The 17,483-nt window shown below is 47.0% G+C and overlaps 1 protein-coding gene across 1 annotated transcript in view; it reads left to right on the forward strand.

Moving 5' to 3' along the window:
- Window positions 1-16,101, forward strand: part of Ust (uronyl 2-sulfotransferase) — a 299,479-nt gene extending 283,378 nt beyond the window's left edge. Inside the window, exon 8 of the mRNA XM_052169319.1 lies at window positions 13,096-16,101. Within this exon, the coding sequence (XP_052025279.1) occupies window positions 13,096-13,379 (284 nt within the window). The 3' untranslated portion in view covers window positions 13,380-16,101. The remainder of the gene's footprint in view (window positions 1-13,095) is intronic.
- Window positions 16,102-17,483: the final 1,382 nt, after the last annotated feature.

A 17,483-nucleotide genomic window follows, 5' to 3' on the forward strand; every position in this document is an offset into this window, starting at 1 on the left:
AAGAGAAAGGGGGGGGGGGGAGAGAGGAAGGGAGGGGGAGAGGAAGGGAGGGGAGAGAGAGGAGGGGAGAGAGAGGAAGGGAGGGGAGAGAGAGGAAGGGAGGGGAGAGAGTGGAAGGGAGGGGAGAGAGAGGAAGGGAGGGGAGGGAGGAAGGGAGGGGAGAGAGAGGAAGGGAGGGGAGAGAGAGGAAGGGAGGGGAGAGAGAGGAAGGGAGGGGAGAGAGAGGAAGGGAGGGGAGAGAGAGGAAGGGAGGGGGGAGAGGAAGGGAGGGGAGGGAGGGGGGAGAGGAAGGGAGGGGGGAGAGGAAGGGAGGGGGGAGAGGAAGGGAGGGGGAGAGGAAGGGAGGGGGAGAGGAAGGGAGGGGGAGAGGAAGAGAGGGGGGAGAGGAAGGGGGGAGAGGAAGGGAGGGGAGAGAGGAAGGGAGGAGAGAGGAGGGAGGGGGAGAGGAAGGGAGGGGAGAGGAAGGGAGGGGAGAGGTAAGAAAGAACAGAGAGAGGGGAAGGAGGGGAAGTGGAGAGGGCCCTGTCGGGAGGGACAAGGACCTGGCACACATTGCCATCCATCGTCCCAGGCTGTCCTGGCAGTCTGACCCCTCCCGCAGTGCACCAGGCTTCTCCTGACTGTGGGCCTGTAGGTTCTGCCACGAGCCCTCCCCACCGCCTCTCTCGCTCACGTCAGAGGAATGAAGGTGCTGGATTCCTCTCATTAGAATTCATTTTCATCTACAGATTCATGTCTCCCTACTGCAAAAAAAAAAAATCACTTTCAGAACTAATTTTTCAAATATATTTTGTCAGCTGGGCAGTGGTGGCTCACGCCTTTAATCCCAGCACTTGGGAGGCAGAGGCAGGTGGATTTCTGAGTTCGAGGCCAGCCTGGTCGACAGAGTGAGTTCCAGGACAGCCAGGGCTACACAGAGAAACCCTGTCTCGAAAAAAACCAAACAACAACAACAATATATATATTGTCTTCCCGGATTGCTTTTGCCAGTTTACTGTGCCTGTAACATTTTTACAGTGCATGAATGTTAATACCAAACAGTTACCACTCTATTTTCAAGCTCTGTGACTTTACCCTGTCACATCTCCCTCCCATAGTCCTGGCGTGCCTGGCGCTCAGTAGGTAGGTTCAAAATTAGCGTAAATAAACAAATGGGCCTCCTGTATAAACAGGAATGGACCCCTCCGTGCAGTCTTTCATAGGGCCCGGCTTTGGATGTGCTTGTAAACACACGCTCTCTCCTCCCGCACACACTGCAGATTTTATAGTAAATGGGGAAGGGAGCCAGCGATAGGCCTATTCCTTTCCCCTCCTCCAAAAGCCGCTATACTATCCTCAGTGCTCAGAGCTGCTCAGATCAACTGGATCAGATTTGAAGGAGCAAGCACTGCACACACCCTGGAGGGAACGGACGGCATCCTCGGAACATCATCTCACGCTCCCAGACTTGGCAATGGTTATTTTGAGTAGCACTTCTCATTAACTTAACTTCATCATGTCTGGGCAGTAGGTTACATATCTCCCTTATCTTACATGTTCAGCCTCCATGAACTGCTTCATCATTCACAGCCCTCGAAGGGCTTGTCAAAACTTCACCATGGTTCACATCCTAGAGAAAGCATCCACATTGCCGGCTCTTGGGACCAACTGTCAGGTCCTCTGTCGAGACTGATGTCGGGAATACAGAGAATGTTGAGCCCAAACGAAAATGACAATGGACTCTACTCTGTTAAAAGCCATTTAGAATTACCAGTAAGGAGGAGGAAATGAGGGACTAGTTCACATCTGTAATTGTCATCAGTGCCAGGAATGGCTTGTGTGTTGTGTGTTTTGTCAGCAGCCACAGGTACACGTTCACTGCCACCGTGGCTCTTTGCAGTCTCCTAGTCTGCCACTAGAGGCTGCTCCGAATGCTCTGAAACCTTAATAAGCTGAGTGGCAGAGAAAATGCCCTACTGTTTAGGGAAATTGTGTCATATCAATTCTAAATTAGTGTCACAGAGCTGGGAGAAGCCACAGAAAAGAAGAAAATGGGCCCCTGGGTATCTGAGCCTGCTTTGCTCTTAGGGAAACAACAGGGCTCATGGTCATTGGTCAAGGTCGAGGTTGTCGTCACAAGTTATTTAGAGTTGTAGGAGCAGAAGAAGAATGCTATGAGTAGAAATGGTGTGTTTGTATGATTTTCAGACATCATACAAATTAGTGCTTGGAAAACCAAGTCTGGTAACCCATGACTGTAAATTATAGTAGTTGGTGGCGGATTTCTAGAAGTTCTGGAGAAACCTGGGTACAGAGTGGGATCTTGTCTTAAAGGAGTGGGACAATGAACCGGGAATAATTTATTTAAAAGAGAATAAAATTTAAAATATAAAGTATAATTTATAAACTATAGATATATAAAAATTATATAAAAGAGTATAAAACCAAGTAAAATATAATCAGTGCATTTTGTAATTCATAGGCATAAATAAAACACTGAGAGGAAATGTATTACTATAGTAATAATTATGACTTGATTAAAAGTCACTTTAGTGTCTTAATTTTCTGTAACTTTTCCTAAAACTTGCTACCTGTGTGTGTGTGTGTGTGTGTGTACATGAATTTTTAAGTTGAATACTACTTCTTTTAGAAAAGTTCAAGCCATAAAGCTGCCATTGTTCCCTGGGGCTTTAGAACTAACTCTATGTAGAACTGCAGAAGCAACTTGATTTAGGGGAAAACCTTTGAGGAAAACAGACTTCCAGGAGAACTGCCCTGTGGCTGTGTCATCATCTGTGAGTAGGTGACAGCCATTAACCTAACATCAGAGTTAGATCTCAACAGGGGAGCTCGTGTGTGTGTGTGTGTGTGTGTGTGTGTGTGTGTGTGTGTGTGTGTGTAGATTAGTAGAGTCTTTCAAAGAAATTACCAGCTTTTGGTCTGATTTGGAGTCCAGACTTGGGGAGAAAACACCTGATCCCAATTTGTCCTCTGCCTACCAATCCTAGTTGCCAGGGAAAGCCAACTTCTAGAGCCTTGACCTAGGCAGGCACTGGGCTGTCCCGGCAGATCCCTCGCCAGCATGTGAATGGCACCGGGAAGAACCAAGGTGCCCCTTCCAGCCCTGGTGCTTGGTTCTAAGCTTTAGGATCTCCATGTGTAGTTGGCACGCGTCTGTAGGAACCTCGGCTCCACTGGTCATCAGCGCTGCGGATACTCAGGGCCCCACAGAGCCTCTGCAGGCGTCTGAACCCTCGGTTATTGGTTTATCCAGAGTATTCATTCATCTGACCAAAAAATGCATTTGCTTAGTGCAAAGGTCAAACCTTGTGATGCCCCCTTCTTTCCCCTTCTGATTCTCCATTGGAAGGAAGTTCACTAGTGCCCAGGGAGCAGGGATTCCCAAGTGGTTATGGGAGGGGTTTTGTGTGTCTGTGTGTGTCTCTTTTTCTGATTATTATTTGCTCTTTGACAGGGATAAGTCCATGTGTTTAGCCCTTAAAGAGTCTCATATTCTTTGCATTGGGCATAGCAGGCACACCAGCGAGCATCAATGCGTGTGTTCTGAGTCCAGGCCACTAAATTACCAACGCCACTGCTGCTCCACAGCTGTTGTCCCTGCCACAGCCCCTACCACGGCCACTACAGTCTTTGCTGCCATAGCAGGTTCCAAGTTAACTGATGTGTAGTTGACTTGCCCAAGTAGGAGTCACTTCAGCTGGCCACCCTCACCTTTAGAATCTACAGCGTTGAGAGCCACCCATGTGACACTTCTCCCTGTCCCACGGCAGGCTACTGACCAGTTAGCCTCTGTCCCAAACTGGACAGTGCTCCGGTCTCCATGGGCGTTTGGCAACCCACTCCATCCTGGTCTCCATGGACTTTTGTTGACCCACACCACACAAGCCAAGTGCATTCTTCTCCAGGGTCTTTATATCGAACTTCCAACTATCAAAGGAGAGAGGGAGAGTTAAAAAGCCTTTGTTTTAACTCATCGAAGAAGCCTAGCAGTTTGGGGGAATGGAGAAACCCGTGTAATTTGCACTTGGCTGCACAGAGCAAAAGTTCTCTTGAAATTCAAAGTGAGCTCAACTTAATTTTTAGTTATTTATACTTCTAGATCTGAAATGAAGACCGAAAAGAAAAAAAGAAAAACTCTGTTTACTTTACCAACCTTAAACTCAGAGACAGCCTTGAAGTGTGCACGCCCCCTCCCTTAATTGCTATACCTCCAAGAAGCTGACCTTAACATGCCATCAATCAAGCGAGCGGCCTGTCAGAAGCGTCTCCTGTCAGCCCCGCCCACTGCTGTGAAGTCTGAGAGACACACATTCATTTCTGCTGCGAGCGAGCAGCTGCAGGGCGGCCATGCTACCTCGCAGTCGTATTTCATGTGTCTGAACTGTGTGGCCGCCCTGCATAATTCAGGAAATGAGTTTACGCTATCTGTGACACACATCGTGTTCACACGGTTTCCGTGGCAGCCAGCACCTGGTACAGGGCTCTGCGGGAGTTGCTAGGATGGCGGCCCTAGGGTGCTCGCCCTCTTACTCGGTCTTCCTGTCCCCTGCTGCCTGGGGCTCCAGTTCCTCCACACCTGACCCTGACCGCGCCTTTCTTAAAGTGTTCCTCTCCTTTGTGTGCTAGAAATTTCTGGATATAATAAAATGCAGATTTCTTTTTTTTTTTTTTTTTGAGAAAACAGAATACTTGATAAAGCGGCAGGGCCTCTTGTCAATCACTGTTCCACTAACCGGAAGCTGAAAAATGATGCCTATCTTTTGATGATGCCTGCCTCCGCCCTAGGTAGAATTTGACCTCACTTGTGTTCCTATGAAGCGCATATCCTTTTCTTGCATGTGACCTCTGCTGGAGCAGGTTAAAACCAGTCTAGATTGGTGAGTGGGAGGCCCTTTGCTCGCTATTAAGTATTCATTCTCTCAAATGGAGATGGGGAGCCGCAGAGTCTGTCCAGCATCAAAACACAACTCCAGCCAGCCAAGTTTGACTCTTTTGCACTGGGTTAGCCCCCTCCCCTGTCACAAAGCAAGGCCTCTGTCCTCTGCTGCAGCTGGGTTTACACGCTGTTTCCAGATTGTTTATTCTGGCCCAGAGTCAGGGCAACAACGTATTTCCATTATACACGTTTGACAAGCTAAGACGGGTGCTGGGGGGGAGGGGGGCTCCACGCCACAGGTTTGTGATTTCTTTTTTTATTTACATCAAAGGAGTTTTTTAGAGTCCTGAAGATTATGAACCAGTCTAAACATCGTGTCCGTGCGACAGAGAGTTGAGGCTTTAGCAAAATGTCCAGATCTGGGTCAGTAGAAGCATAGTCTGTCCATAGTCTCAGCTGAAGTTAAGCATGCCATATGTGTTGCCAAGAGTCTCATACACAAGCTGGGTTCTTGGTGAATGATATTTATTATCATGTTTGAACCCGCGTCCCCCGTGTGGGCAGGGTGGTTCACTGAACGGACCATGTGTTGACACACAGCGCCTGCACATTTTGCAATGGCCCCTACAATCAATGCAGCAGTAACTTGGTGCTGAGCCTGGATGAGGGTTCCAAAGCTCTGCAGGGCTTGTTAGTGTTAGACGGTGCTTCCTCTGAAAGCTCAGCTTCCTGAGATGTTCCCAGTATCCTGATGTAGCATCGTCCACGAGGAATTACTCAGGGCTGACCAAAGAGACCCCAAGTATATGCACAGCAGATGCCTTGGCACATGGAGCAAAGGGGTGTGATCTCAATGAATGTTTTACATCTTCTATTGTTGCATGTGTCTGTGTGTATAGTGTGCATAAATGTTGTGTGTACAGTGTGCACACATGGGGAAAGAGGCAGAAGTTAACATCAGATGTCTTTCTCAGTCTCTCTCTACATTATTCATTGAGTCGTGGTCTCTTGTGGAACTCGGAGCATGACACTTCAACTAGTCTAGCTAACAGTGTGCCCTGAGAAGCCCCCATCTCAGCCTCCTTAGCAATGGGATGAGAAGCAGCATGTCCTCCCCAGCTTCCCATGTGAGCGTTGGGGAATCTGAACCCTTACCTCTCACCCTTGCTCTGGAAATGCTTTCTTATGCCATCTCTAAAAAGAGCATCTTTCTTGTGCTGATGGAGGAAAACACAAAAAGAAAAAGTATCGAAGGTGGTAGCCAATCAAATCATTGCACACCACCGATCCAACAGAATCAAGTCACACTGACCAGAGATGCTCAGAGTCCTTTAATCCATCTAGTTATAATAAGCCCAGCACATAGTTGTTAACTGTAAGGTGGGAGAGGCACAGATCTGTCTGCACAGAAACTTAAGTGTGTCGCAAGCCATCTCCTACTGTAGTAATTCTAAAGCTTGACAAAGTTTGTAAAAGTGAGCTGTCACCATTACATTTCAACAGAAAGACTTGAAAAAAATAAGAATATTTCCACTCCTTGTCCAGACCAGCCACACCTTTCCTATTAGCTTACCTCAAGAAATCAGATTTCTAGACATGGAAGGAATTTCTTATGTAGCCTCAACAACATAAAGTTGCCCTTTGGGTTAATCCAGTCTTACCGATGGATTTCAAATGCAGGTTTCAAATCAACAAAGTCTTATGGAAGGTTGTTCTATTCCAGGCGCGGAGATAGGCACTGGGGAGCCCACAAGGAGACAGACACAGTCCCTTTCATTCTGAAAACACTTTTGCTGGTTGCTAAGTTTTTCAGCAGATCCTTCTGGGCTCCCCCAGAGCACTGCCTCCAACCTCCCCCCCCACCAAGTTAGAACACTCAAGCCCTTCTTTTGGAGCAGTCCCCTTAATGCCAGAGTACACACTGGTCCAGGAGAAGTGGGTGGTTATAGATTTCCACTCGATTTGGAAATTAATAGCCTGTGATATAGCCAGAAAGTGTTAGACTAAAATCAGAAAGGCGTCTCTCCAGTCTTAGGATTTCACATCCTGGGCTTAAAACCTCGAGCAATCATCTCTCAGGTCCTTGGTACCTAGATGGTGACCTGGGGAAACCGGAGAATTCTGAGGTTGGTCACCGAGCTATGCAAGATGAATCTTTCTGCACAGTATTTATGACAAATCCACCAGTTCAGGAGAGGAAGTGTTGATCCAACCAAGAAGCAAACCAGAATGCCCTGCCTTCCCGTGCCCATGGCTACTGGCTCTGTGAGAAGGGGAGAGTGTCCCCTTATCCCGGGGACCCGCTTCACTCTAGGGTGGGCACAGTTGAAACCCGGCTCAGCTTGCCAGCTGGAGACCCAAAGCCGGGCTTCTCCGTTTTCCGGCTCGGTGAGCCTCAGCAGGTAGGTACTGGTTTGAGAGCCAAGCCTGTGGAGGTCCTAAATGACCCGGAACGTAGCACGGGGGTGGGGGGCTCACAAAGTCAAAGGTGTGCGTATGTATCTCACCAAGCCTGGCACAGGGCAAGCTGTCAGAAAGTCTGGGGACAATGTCCCATTCGCTTTTTGCAGCTCCTGCACCTGGCACCAAAGTACCTGCTCAATAAATATTTGTAAAGAGAGTGTGGAAGGTGGCAGTGGACATACCAGGGAGGCCTGACTGGAGCATTAACAGAAAATACTTGCTTTCTGGGTCTCTGCAGCCCAGAGTTTCAAAGCCTTTGTAGCAGAAGGACTGGAGAATTTCTCTGTGGTAAAGAGGTAGGTGACATAAGATAATGAGCTGGCACTTGGGGTCTCAGTGCACCGTCTCTCTCAGGGGCATAGTCATGCTAAGACTTGACCCTCCTCCAAGAAAAGCCAGAAATTCAGATTCCCCATGAAATAGGGCAGGTCCTCATAAGTAAATCAATTTCTAAACCAATTCTCCATGGGGCAAATACACTGCCAGACTGTCCTTGGGCCAACAGTGCCGCCCCCACTCCTGCCCTCATGGAAGGTGTTGTGACTCAGATTCCTCTTTGGCTAATGTCCTCACTGAGCGCTAGAGGCATGCACTCCTGGAAGTTAACAAAGGGTGTCCACCGGTGAGGGCTTCACTTCTTAAAGCTCGTCGTCTGTGGTCTGAGGTCTGGGGGCTGCCTAACAAGGGCTGGCGGGCTCCCCAAAGAGTGCCAACTGCAAGTGCTGCTTCTTATTAATTGATTATTAGTGTGTATGTTATATGTTTGTGAGCATGGGTTCGCCGGTGCCACAGTACACCTGCAGACATCACAGGACAGCTTTCGGGAGTGACTGCCCCCCTCCTCCACAGGTTCTGGCAATCAAGCTCCGACGCTCTGATTTGATTTGAACAGCAAGCACTTTTACCACTTGGCCATCTCATTGGTCAAGTGTGGCTCTCTAAAGTATAGTTGTTTTGTGCTTGAAGTGATGACACTCTTTAAAAAAAAAAGAAGAAGCAATAACAACAAAAATCCCCCACTTTGTGTATAGTTGCAGTCAGGGGAGAGACTTAATTCCACTGTTTAAGCAAGTTTGTTTCCTTTGGAAAGGATAGCTAGTGTTTTGCAGAAGCAGGAGAAGGCTTAGCCACAGTACTAAATTCCCTGCAGGAAAATGCACGACAGTATGCCTTTGAAGTGTGATTTGAAAGATTCTCTATCAATGGGCTGGCAAGATGGCGCAGCAGGTAAAGGCACTTACTGACAAGTCAGGAGACCTGAGTTTGATCCCCAGAACCCTCATGGTGAAAGGAAAGAACTGACGCCCACAAGTTGTCCTCTACCTTCTACACAGTGCACCGTCTACCTCTACAAGTGTACACATGTACACATAGATAAGGAAAAATGAAGAAAGAAAAATTCACCATTGACTGCATGAGGCAAGCTGACCTCTGATCTTCCCAAATGATGCTGGATATTTACTATAGGTAGGTCCATGGAAACAGAACTATTTATTGTTATGGCCAAGTTGCAGGGACCCCCCCAAAAAACCACCTAGGAGCCAATTCCAATGCAAACACATAAGGGTCTTTATTAAGAGCTCTCTTGAGCAAGGTCTCTCACCATCTCCGCTGCAGCCGATCATAGTGAGAGTCCTGAGTCTACAGTGCAGAGTATTTGCTGTAGTTACAGCAAGCTTGGGGTATTTCCATACATGTCAGCAAGTTAATATTTTAAAAACTGCATTTCTGGCATACTCTGCAGGAACATGTCATGGGGACAAAACCACCTGACAAACAGGATGGCTAAGTTATCTATTCTCTGCAGGATGTCTGAAGTTATCTCTCCGCACCTTGACCTTGCTATTGTAGCCTGACTGGCTGTTGCTCAGGGAGGGAGGTGGCAGGGTTGCCATTACGATGCTTGCTCAGGAGGACTCTGATTCTCTTCTGGGAATTGGAGTTTAGCCCCTGGTCTTTCACAAAAAGCGGAGTTGGTTTTTTCCCCATTGTGGGGTTATAATGTAACCCTCAACAGCAGGGAGGACCCAGATTCAAATCTTCCTCTGCCATTTACCTCTTTGTCATGTGACCCTTCTTGCTGAATGACCTATGTGCTCATTGCATATCCCCACTGAAAAGAAAGTTCATGATACACATATTCTATATAAGGATACTGCACAGAGTTACTGAGAATAGCAAATCAAGGACAGTGTCCATGGACATCACCCTAACCCCTAAAAGGTATTTCCTGTCAATGTGAGTGACTGAATCTCAGCCTCACTTGCCTATAAATAAAACTCATCCTGCCAGCTTCATTAGCTTTAGTCTGTTTTCTACCTCTGGAGAAACAAAAGCTTGAAACACTGTAATCATGGGTCAAGGAGAAGAGTCAGTGGGTAAAACATTTGTTACAAAGCCTGACAATCCGAGTCCGATCCCAGAGATTCACATAGTAAAAGGAGAGAATGAGTTCCCTAAAATTGTCCTCTGACTTGTATACATGCACTGTGGCATGTGTACCTATCCACAACAGGTGCACACACACACACACACACACACATACTCGCGCACGCTAAATTAATGTAATTTTTTAAAGACTTGTTTATTTTATTTATATGAGTATGCTATAGCTGTCTTCAGACATGAAGAGGGCATCAGATCCCACTACAGATGGCTGTGAGCCACCATGTGGTTGCTGGGATTTGAACTCAAGACTTCTGGAAGAGCAGTCAGTGCTCTTAACCGCTGAGCCATCTCTCCAGCCCCAAATTAATGCCATTTTTAGGATTGAAAAAGGTTTATGCATGTGACATAAACCTTTGACACTGACATGAAGATTAACGGGTAGAGGGTTATTTGCTGCTGCCCAGGGACCCGAGTACAGAAGAGAAGGGTTAGGACAGAGTCCTGGGAACCACTGGTATTTAAAGGATAAACTGAAGAAGAAGAGAGATGCAAAGCAAGGGGTGGAGGCAATCAGAAAGACAAGGCAGAGGATGTGATGGTACCAAATGAGGGGGCGGGGCTTCAAAAAGGTCTATGGTGTATGTAGTCCGGCCCTGTGAGGGCCGGCAGAGAACCAACAAGGAACCGTTTGAATGAAGTATTTTGGGAACAGAAAGGAAAAACTTAAAGGGCCCAACTCGTGGATGTTGAAAATCAGATCATAACACATGTGTACGGCTCTTCAAGAAGTCGGGTTGTAGTGGTAAGGGCAGAAAGACACCAGAGAAGCATGGAGACTCGGGTCTCTTTAGGAAACACCGTGGTGATGTGGTAGCTCAACAAATGAGTAGCTACCCGGCATTCACGAGACCCAGGGTTCAATCCCCAGCACCTTAAAAATGGGGTGTGATGGCATACAGCTATAATCTCAGCGCTGGGGGAGGTGTAGGCAGGAGGATCCTAACTTTAAGATCATCTCAGCTACAGCTAGGACGTTCAAAGCCAGCCTGGGACACCTAAATCCTTGCCATATCTCCACCCCCACAAAAATGAGTTTTGGGTTTTGGTGGGAAAGAGACATGTGGGGGGGTGTGGGGGGAGAGAGGTGGGGGAGAGAGAGAGAGAGAGAGAGAGAGAGAGAGAGAGAGAGAGAGAGAGAGAGAGAGATTCTAACAGTGAGAATTGAGTGAAAGGAAAGGTGAATGAAGCACAAATTGGGTGTTAATGTAAAACTGAAATTTAATTAAAAGAAAGGACAAAACAGGCTCACTTAAGATCCCTCCAAACTAGCTGTCATTGTCCTCGTGTTTTGTGAGGGCACTTAGAGGAGGGGCTAAGGAAATGGAAATATGCTTAGGGATTTCTTGCTACCCAAGAAAGGGTCTTTCTAAACTCTTGTAGCTAGAAAGGGCCAGTTCTTCATATCTGCCTGTTCTGAGGAGTTGGCAGACAGTCAGCCAGCCTTGTATTTCTTTTAACCAGGTTCTCAAAAGTGGGTACAGTTTGAACAATTGGGTAACTTTGTGGAAAGGCCACTTGGGAGATTTTATATATATATATACATGTCTACACACGCATATATACATATATATATGGAAGATTTCATTGCCTTATAAAATGTGGATACAGTAAAGCTTTGAAGAGGTCTGAACCCAGTCCCCAGAGCTGTGGCTATCTGGGAGCAGATAGAATTGCTCCATGGATACTATTTTAAATGTTGCTAATTCCACTGAAGCCTTTTGTTAAGAGACTTGACTCAAACCCTTCCCAAAGGGCTTCATACCTAGTAATAATTGTGACTGTTACTTTAAGAGCAGTGTACCGCTCTAACCCTTTGTTGGCTGCTAGAATGGTCACAGCCTGTTGCCCACCTCCTACAGAAGTCGTTAGGATGGCATACCTAACGGGCTCATAAGTAACACCCAGATTTCCATGCCTGGGTTCTCAGCTAATCGATAAATGCACACTGGAGACGTAAGATGGCAGTCCAGATGCCAGCTCTGCCCAATGAAGGTAGGCAAGAACATGGCGCCATCCGGCGGGATGTGCAGTCCACAGACAGGTGCGAACCCACGGAGCACCTTCCTTCCCCAGTATACAAACATAAAATGCAGGTGTAACATACTTAAAGCACAGTGCGAACGAGAGATCAGGGCCACTGACTGAGGGCCCTTCAGTGGGCAAATGGAAAGCTATTCCCCCAAATGTTGTCTTTGCTGCCTGCGTTCCTTCTTTGTGGAATTGTCCCAAATATTTAGCCCATGGCTGCCTACATCACTTTTATAATTCTTCAGATTCATTTTAGAACAGTCTGGCTCAAATTATTTAACTACTAAATTCGGTAGCAAAATCACAGAATCTAGTCCGGAGTGATAGTGCCCACCTCTCCTCCCAGCAGTGTGGGGAGCAGAGGCAGGTGGATCTCTGTGAGTTAGGGGTCAGTCTGGTCTATATAGTAAATGCCAGGACTATATAATGGACCCTGTCTCAAGAAAAAAAAAATCTCAAGAAACTTTCCTTTCCTTTTTTTTTCCTTCTTCTTCCTTCTTCCTCTCCCTCTCTCTGTCTCCCTCTGAAAAAAAAGACACATCAGTTTTTATTTTTCCCATTTTCATTAGTGTAGGATCTCACTGCTTGCACGCTAACCTCTAACTCCAACATGATCATACCCTCCTAAACCTTTCAAGTGGCCAGACCTTCTTCCCCCACCTTTTACCCAGTTTAGAAGAGACTGGAGGAGCTGATGAACGCATGTGTTAGGGTTTCCATTGCTGTGAAGAGACACAATGACCAGGACAGTCTTAGAAAGGAAATCACTTAACCGGGACTGGCTTACAGGCCCAGAGGTTTAGTCCATTATCCTCGTGGTGGCCAACATGGCAACGTGCAGGTATGTATAGTGCGGGAGAAGGAGCTGAGAGTGGCCCAATGAAGGTAGACAAGAACATGGCGCCATCCGGCGGAATGCGCTGTCCATAGATAGGTGCTTGCATCTGTCTACATCCAGATACTCAGGCAGCAGGAGGAGACTGTGTGACACACTGGGCATAGCTTGAACAAATGGGACCTCAGAGCTCAAGCCCACAGTGACCCACGCCCACACACCCCCCCATTAGCGCCACTCCCTACGGGCCAAGCATTCAAACACATGAGTCTGTGGGGGCCATTCTTTCCAAACCACCACCACAAATGAGCCTGGGAATGAGATGTCCCACGGTGACATTTTCTCCTCTTCGGATGTCCACTACTGGGCAGTGTCACACTCCCTGGTTACTCCTGAGACAAGGCTCCCTGGAGAGTTGCTCATGGGCTCCCTGGTTCTTTTCCAGAGCACAGGAAACTTGGCAACATGACTGTGACCGTGAAGAAGACTGTGCCCTCCCCGGAAGCGGTGCAGATTCTCTACCAGCGCATGAGATACGAATACGAGTTCTACCACTACGTCAAAGAACAGTTCCACCTGCTCAAGCGCAAGCTCGGACTGAAGTCTCGCGCCAGCAGACCTCCCCCGAGACCACAGTTCTTTATCCCCACCCCTCTGGAGACCGAGGAGCCAATCGACGACGAGGAGCAAGACGACGAGAAATGGCTAGAAGATATTTATAAGAGGTGATGCCTGCCGGCACCAGATCGCTTCTGTGGCTTCATTCCCCCCTTTTACAAAGTGCTTTCGGGGAAGAAAAAAATCTGACGGGGGACTTTCATTAATGCTTGGGTGCATTAAAAAGAACAAAACATTCCCACATGTTGGGGTCGTTGGGAGATGCCCGGTTTTGCGGGTTTTATTTGTTTAATTTTATTCTGTGTGTGTATGTGTGTTTTCTTCCCTCCTTGAGGCTTTCCCAGGTACACTAGATGGCTCTACCACAAGGTACCGCTTCAGAAAATAGCCTTCCCTGATCCCCTGCCTGCCCCTTTGAGTGAAAGAAGAGAGAAATACACCCTCCATCCTAGTCATTTTATCATTTGTGAAATGGATCCATAGATATTACATCCATGGTAAAGGCATCCAGACTTGCATCTTGTAGAAGAAAACCATTTCAGAGATGAAGGGATCTAAAAAGCAGCTAGGAGTGGAAGTAGGCAAGAGGGAGGATCCACTGATTACAGGGTTTCAGCCCCTTCCCCCTCACCCACCTCACCCTGTGGGTGGGATGCTGCCTCTTCCTATCTCACAGGGACACTGTCCCCAAGAACACCGTACTTATCTCTGAGAGAACAAGTCAGTGTCTAGCACCCACCTTCCCAACAAATCAGAGCTTAGGAAGCCTGTTGAGATCAAAGTGTGTACACAGTTAGTAAGCTCCCTTGAGAACTGCCATTCTCAAGGATTATTCTGCTTGGAAGGCGTGCCAGGAAAGGCGTCAGCTTGTTATGTCAAGTGTTGGCAGGGCAGATCAAATATAAGGGCCTCATTGTTGCATTTGCAAGTGCCAGAAACTGATTGACCTTTGACCTTGATATGTATGGCAGGAATCCTTAACTTGATTGCAGACTGTGTACAATCCCGAAAGCACACTCAAAGCCAAACTGGGCTCTTCTGAACTTGGTATCTTTCATTCCTTCTAGACCTGCAGGAGCTGTTGTGTTTAGTAACTAAGGGTACCCTAGCAACAGTAGATCCATTTTCTTATAGAACCTGTTTGCCCCCATAACCCTCCCCAGGGACACCAATGCCAGAGGCCTCAGTGCCACAAACGGTGTCTGGGCAGGACACTGCTGGGCCCGCTTTTGAGTAGGCTGGTGCCCCAACATGATCTGAGTAAACACTGGGCAAATATTTTGCACCAAAATTGTCCTTGCACTTATTTACTCCTGACAACTCTCCTCTACCCATGATGCTCTGCTCCGTTAATTACTGAATTGTGTCTGGTTTTTTTTTTGTTTTTTTTTAAGTCCTGAAAATTTTTAAATTTCATATTCTCGCCGGTTGATATAATGCAACTAGAGAAGCCAGGCTGCAGTGGTGGCAGCAGGAAGGACACTGGTGACAACTTGTGGCTGCCTCAGGTTTACCCCAGAGCCTGCCGTTGAAGAACACTAGCCAAATAAGTTAGTAGTGCATAAGGTAGACACGACCCTGGGTGACACACCAGGCATTCATTTTGTACTTTGTAGAAACCATCAAGTCTCTCTAGAATTTTTTTTTTTTTGCTTCCTTCACTAGAACTGGACACTGGCCAAGGTCTAAAGCCAGTCATTTGAAAACCTGTCCAGTGTGTGCTGAAGCTGCTTCAGTGTGAAATGCATTAAGATGGGTCACCACTCAAAGGCATCCAGGGAAGGCGGGACCACAGAGGTAGAAGTCTAGCCCTGGCCACTCATGGGCCTCCTTCTGCCTCAGGGAACTGGGACAGGAAGTGAATAAGGGAGCTGTTCACAGAGAGGGAAAGTATCCTTTGTCCTGTTCAGACAGGCTGGGCCTACCAATTAACCAGACTTTGAAGAGCGACATAGAAAACCCCTGTGACTATTTTCCAGACAAGCACGAGGACTGCAGTGTAGTGCTTTGTAAGTCATCTCCGTGGCATTGCCTACACAGTGATGGTTAGCTTACCGAGATCCTGCATTCGAAGATAAAGCTGCATTAGCTAGGCTCTCCCAGCTACGTCGTGCAGACGTCCATTGGGGCAGCTGGTCACTCATAAAGGTCCCCTGCTTTCTGGAAGCTTGCACAGCGCTTGCTGTGCCTTTGAAGGCATTTATTCCCACCCACGGCCACTGCCACGCCACAGGAGAGGGGTTTGGCTGACTAGTGGCAGGACCCTCCTGGTATCTTGTCCTAGCTACACAGCCCCTGCACCCTGAAAGCCAAGGCACTTCATCACCTGGCCTGGGCCCTGGCCCGACATAGTTTGTACTTCATGAAATATATATTGTACATTTTACATAGTTTAATTTAAAAAGAAAATACATTTTAAGCTAGTTGGTCCTTGCCTTATTTATTATAACCTTTCAGCACATTCCAAGGTTTTAGTTACTCAGGAAGGAGTTAATTAAAATGATTTTATTTTGGTCGGATGGGTTTTTTTTTTTTTTTTTTTTTTTAAGGAAAAATTGTCCTTATGAATACTCGGTTGGCTCCATTGAATGCTGTAAAGTGCTTATAAGTCTTTTTAAAGTATTAAAAAAATGTATTTGACATTGATGGGAGTTCAAAAATATAGATGGAACTAAAGCATTAGCTTAGCTATAATAAAAACGATCTGTGTTTGAGGTAAAGTGTTCCTTAATTTATTCATTACCCATAGAAATAAATGAATATAAATAAGTCGACCCCTTTTTTTTTCTGTTATTTTGGTAGCTGGAAATTAAAGACTTCCCTTTTTCTTCAAGATGTGTTATTTTTTAAAAAAAAAAAGTGTCTGAAAATTCTATCAACTTTCATCCTTGTAACTATATGACCCCCGCCAATAAGAAACAAATAGCAGCATGCGTGCGCGCGCACGCACACACACACTAAAAACACAAGAAGCTAAAAACACTGAGATCGCCATTCATTCATCTAGTTGTATGTGTGAAGCACTGAGAGAGACATCGGCTGCTTGGTCCGTGCTGACCGGCCTGCTGTCCACTGCTACACAGGCACACTCAGACTGTGAGAACAGAGTTAGTTTTCCTTTTCAGTTGCTGTGATAAAATGCAAAAAGCAAAAGTACCACTCAAAGGGGAAAGGCTGTCTCTTAGTTTATGCTACTAAATGGGTAGTCTGTCAGGGTGTGGAAGGCGTAGCCACAGGCAGACATGGCGGTGGGAGCAGGAAGCTTACATCACATTTTATCAGAGAGAGTGGAATTGGGACAAAGACCCACAGTGATGCACTTCCCCTAGCAAGGCTGTGCTTCCAAAAGGTTCCGTAAATAACCCAGTGTCACCAAGTGGGGACCACTTGTTCAAATACACACACACACACACACACACACACGGGGTAGAGTGTGCACTTCTCATTTAAACCACCAAAAGTATGTACAATATGTACCATAAGATAGGAAAGGAAGGACATGCCACATCTCTCTGTATAAGTGCATCAGAATCACAGCCGTGCTGAGCCTCTACCTGGCCAGTGAGTGGACTCATGTCAAAAAATGCCACCTGTACTAAATGGTTTTGTGGGTCAACTTGACGCAAGTTAGAATCATCAGAGAGGAAGGATCCTCAGTTGAGGAAATGCCTCCATGGGATCCAGCTGTAAGGCATTTTCTCAGTGATCCAAGGGTGAGGACCCATCCCCTCCACGGTGGGTGGTGCCATCCCTGGGCTGGGGTCCTGAGTTCTATAAGAAGAAGAGCGCAGGCTGAGTGAGCCATGGGAAGCAATCCAGTCAGCAGCACCCTCCATGGCCTCCGCATCAGCTCCTGCCTCCAGGGTCCTGCCCTTGAGTTCCAGTCCTGACTTCCTTTGGTGATGAACAGTGATGTGGAAGTGTAAGCCGAATAAACCCTTTCCTCCCCAACTTGCTTACAATTACAGCAGTAATTTTCATTACAGCAGTAGAAACCCTAACTCACACACCACCCTAGGAAAGGTTGATGTTGTGCCTCAATGGAACTTAGATAAGGAAGGGTGGAGAGAGACAGGGACTCCAGCACTCAAGACGGGTCACTGTATTCTGGCTGCAGGTGACTGCTGGGTAAAAGAATCAGAATCTGGGTATTAAGTGAAAGAAAAGTCTATTTTGGTGGTAACACAATTCGGCTGAGAAATCCGAGCATCTCCT

Source organism: Apodemus sylvaticus, chromosome 23 (assembly GCF_947179515.1).
Source record: "Apodemus sylvaticus chromosome 23, mApoSyl1.1, whole genome shotgun sequence".
Classification (NCBI taxonomy): domain Eukaryota; kingdom Metazoa; phylum Chordata; class Mammalia; order Rodentia; family Muridae; genus Apodemus; species Apodemus sylvaticus.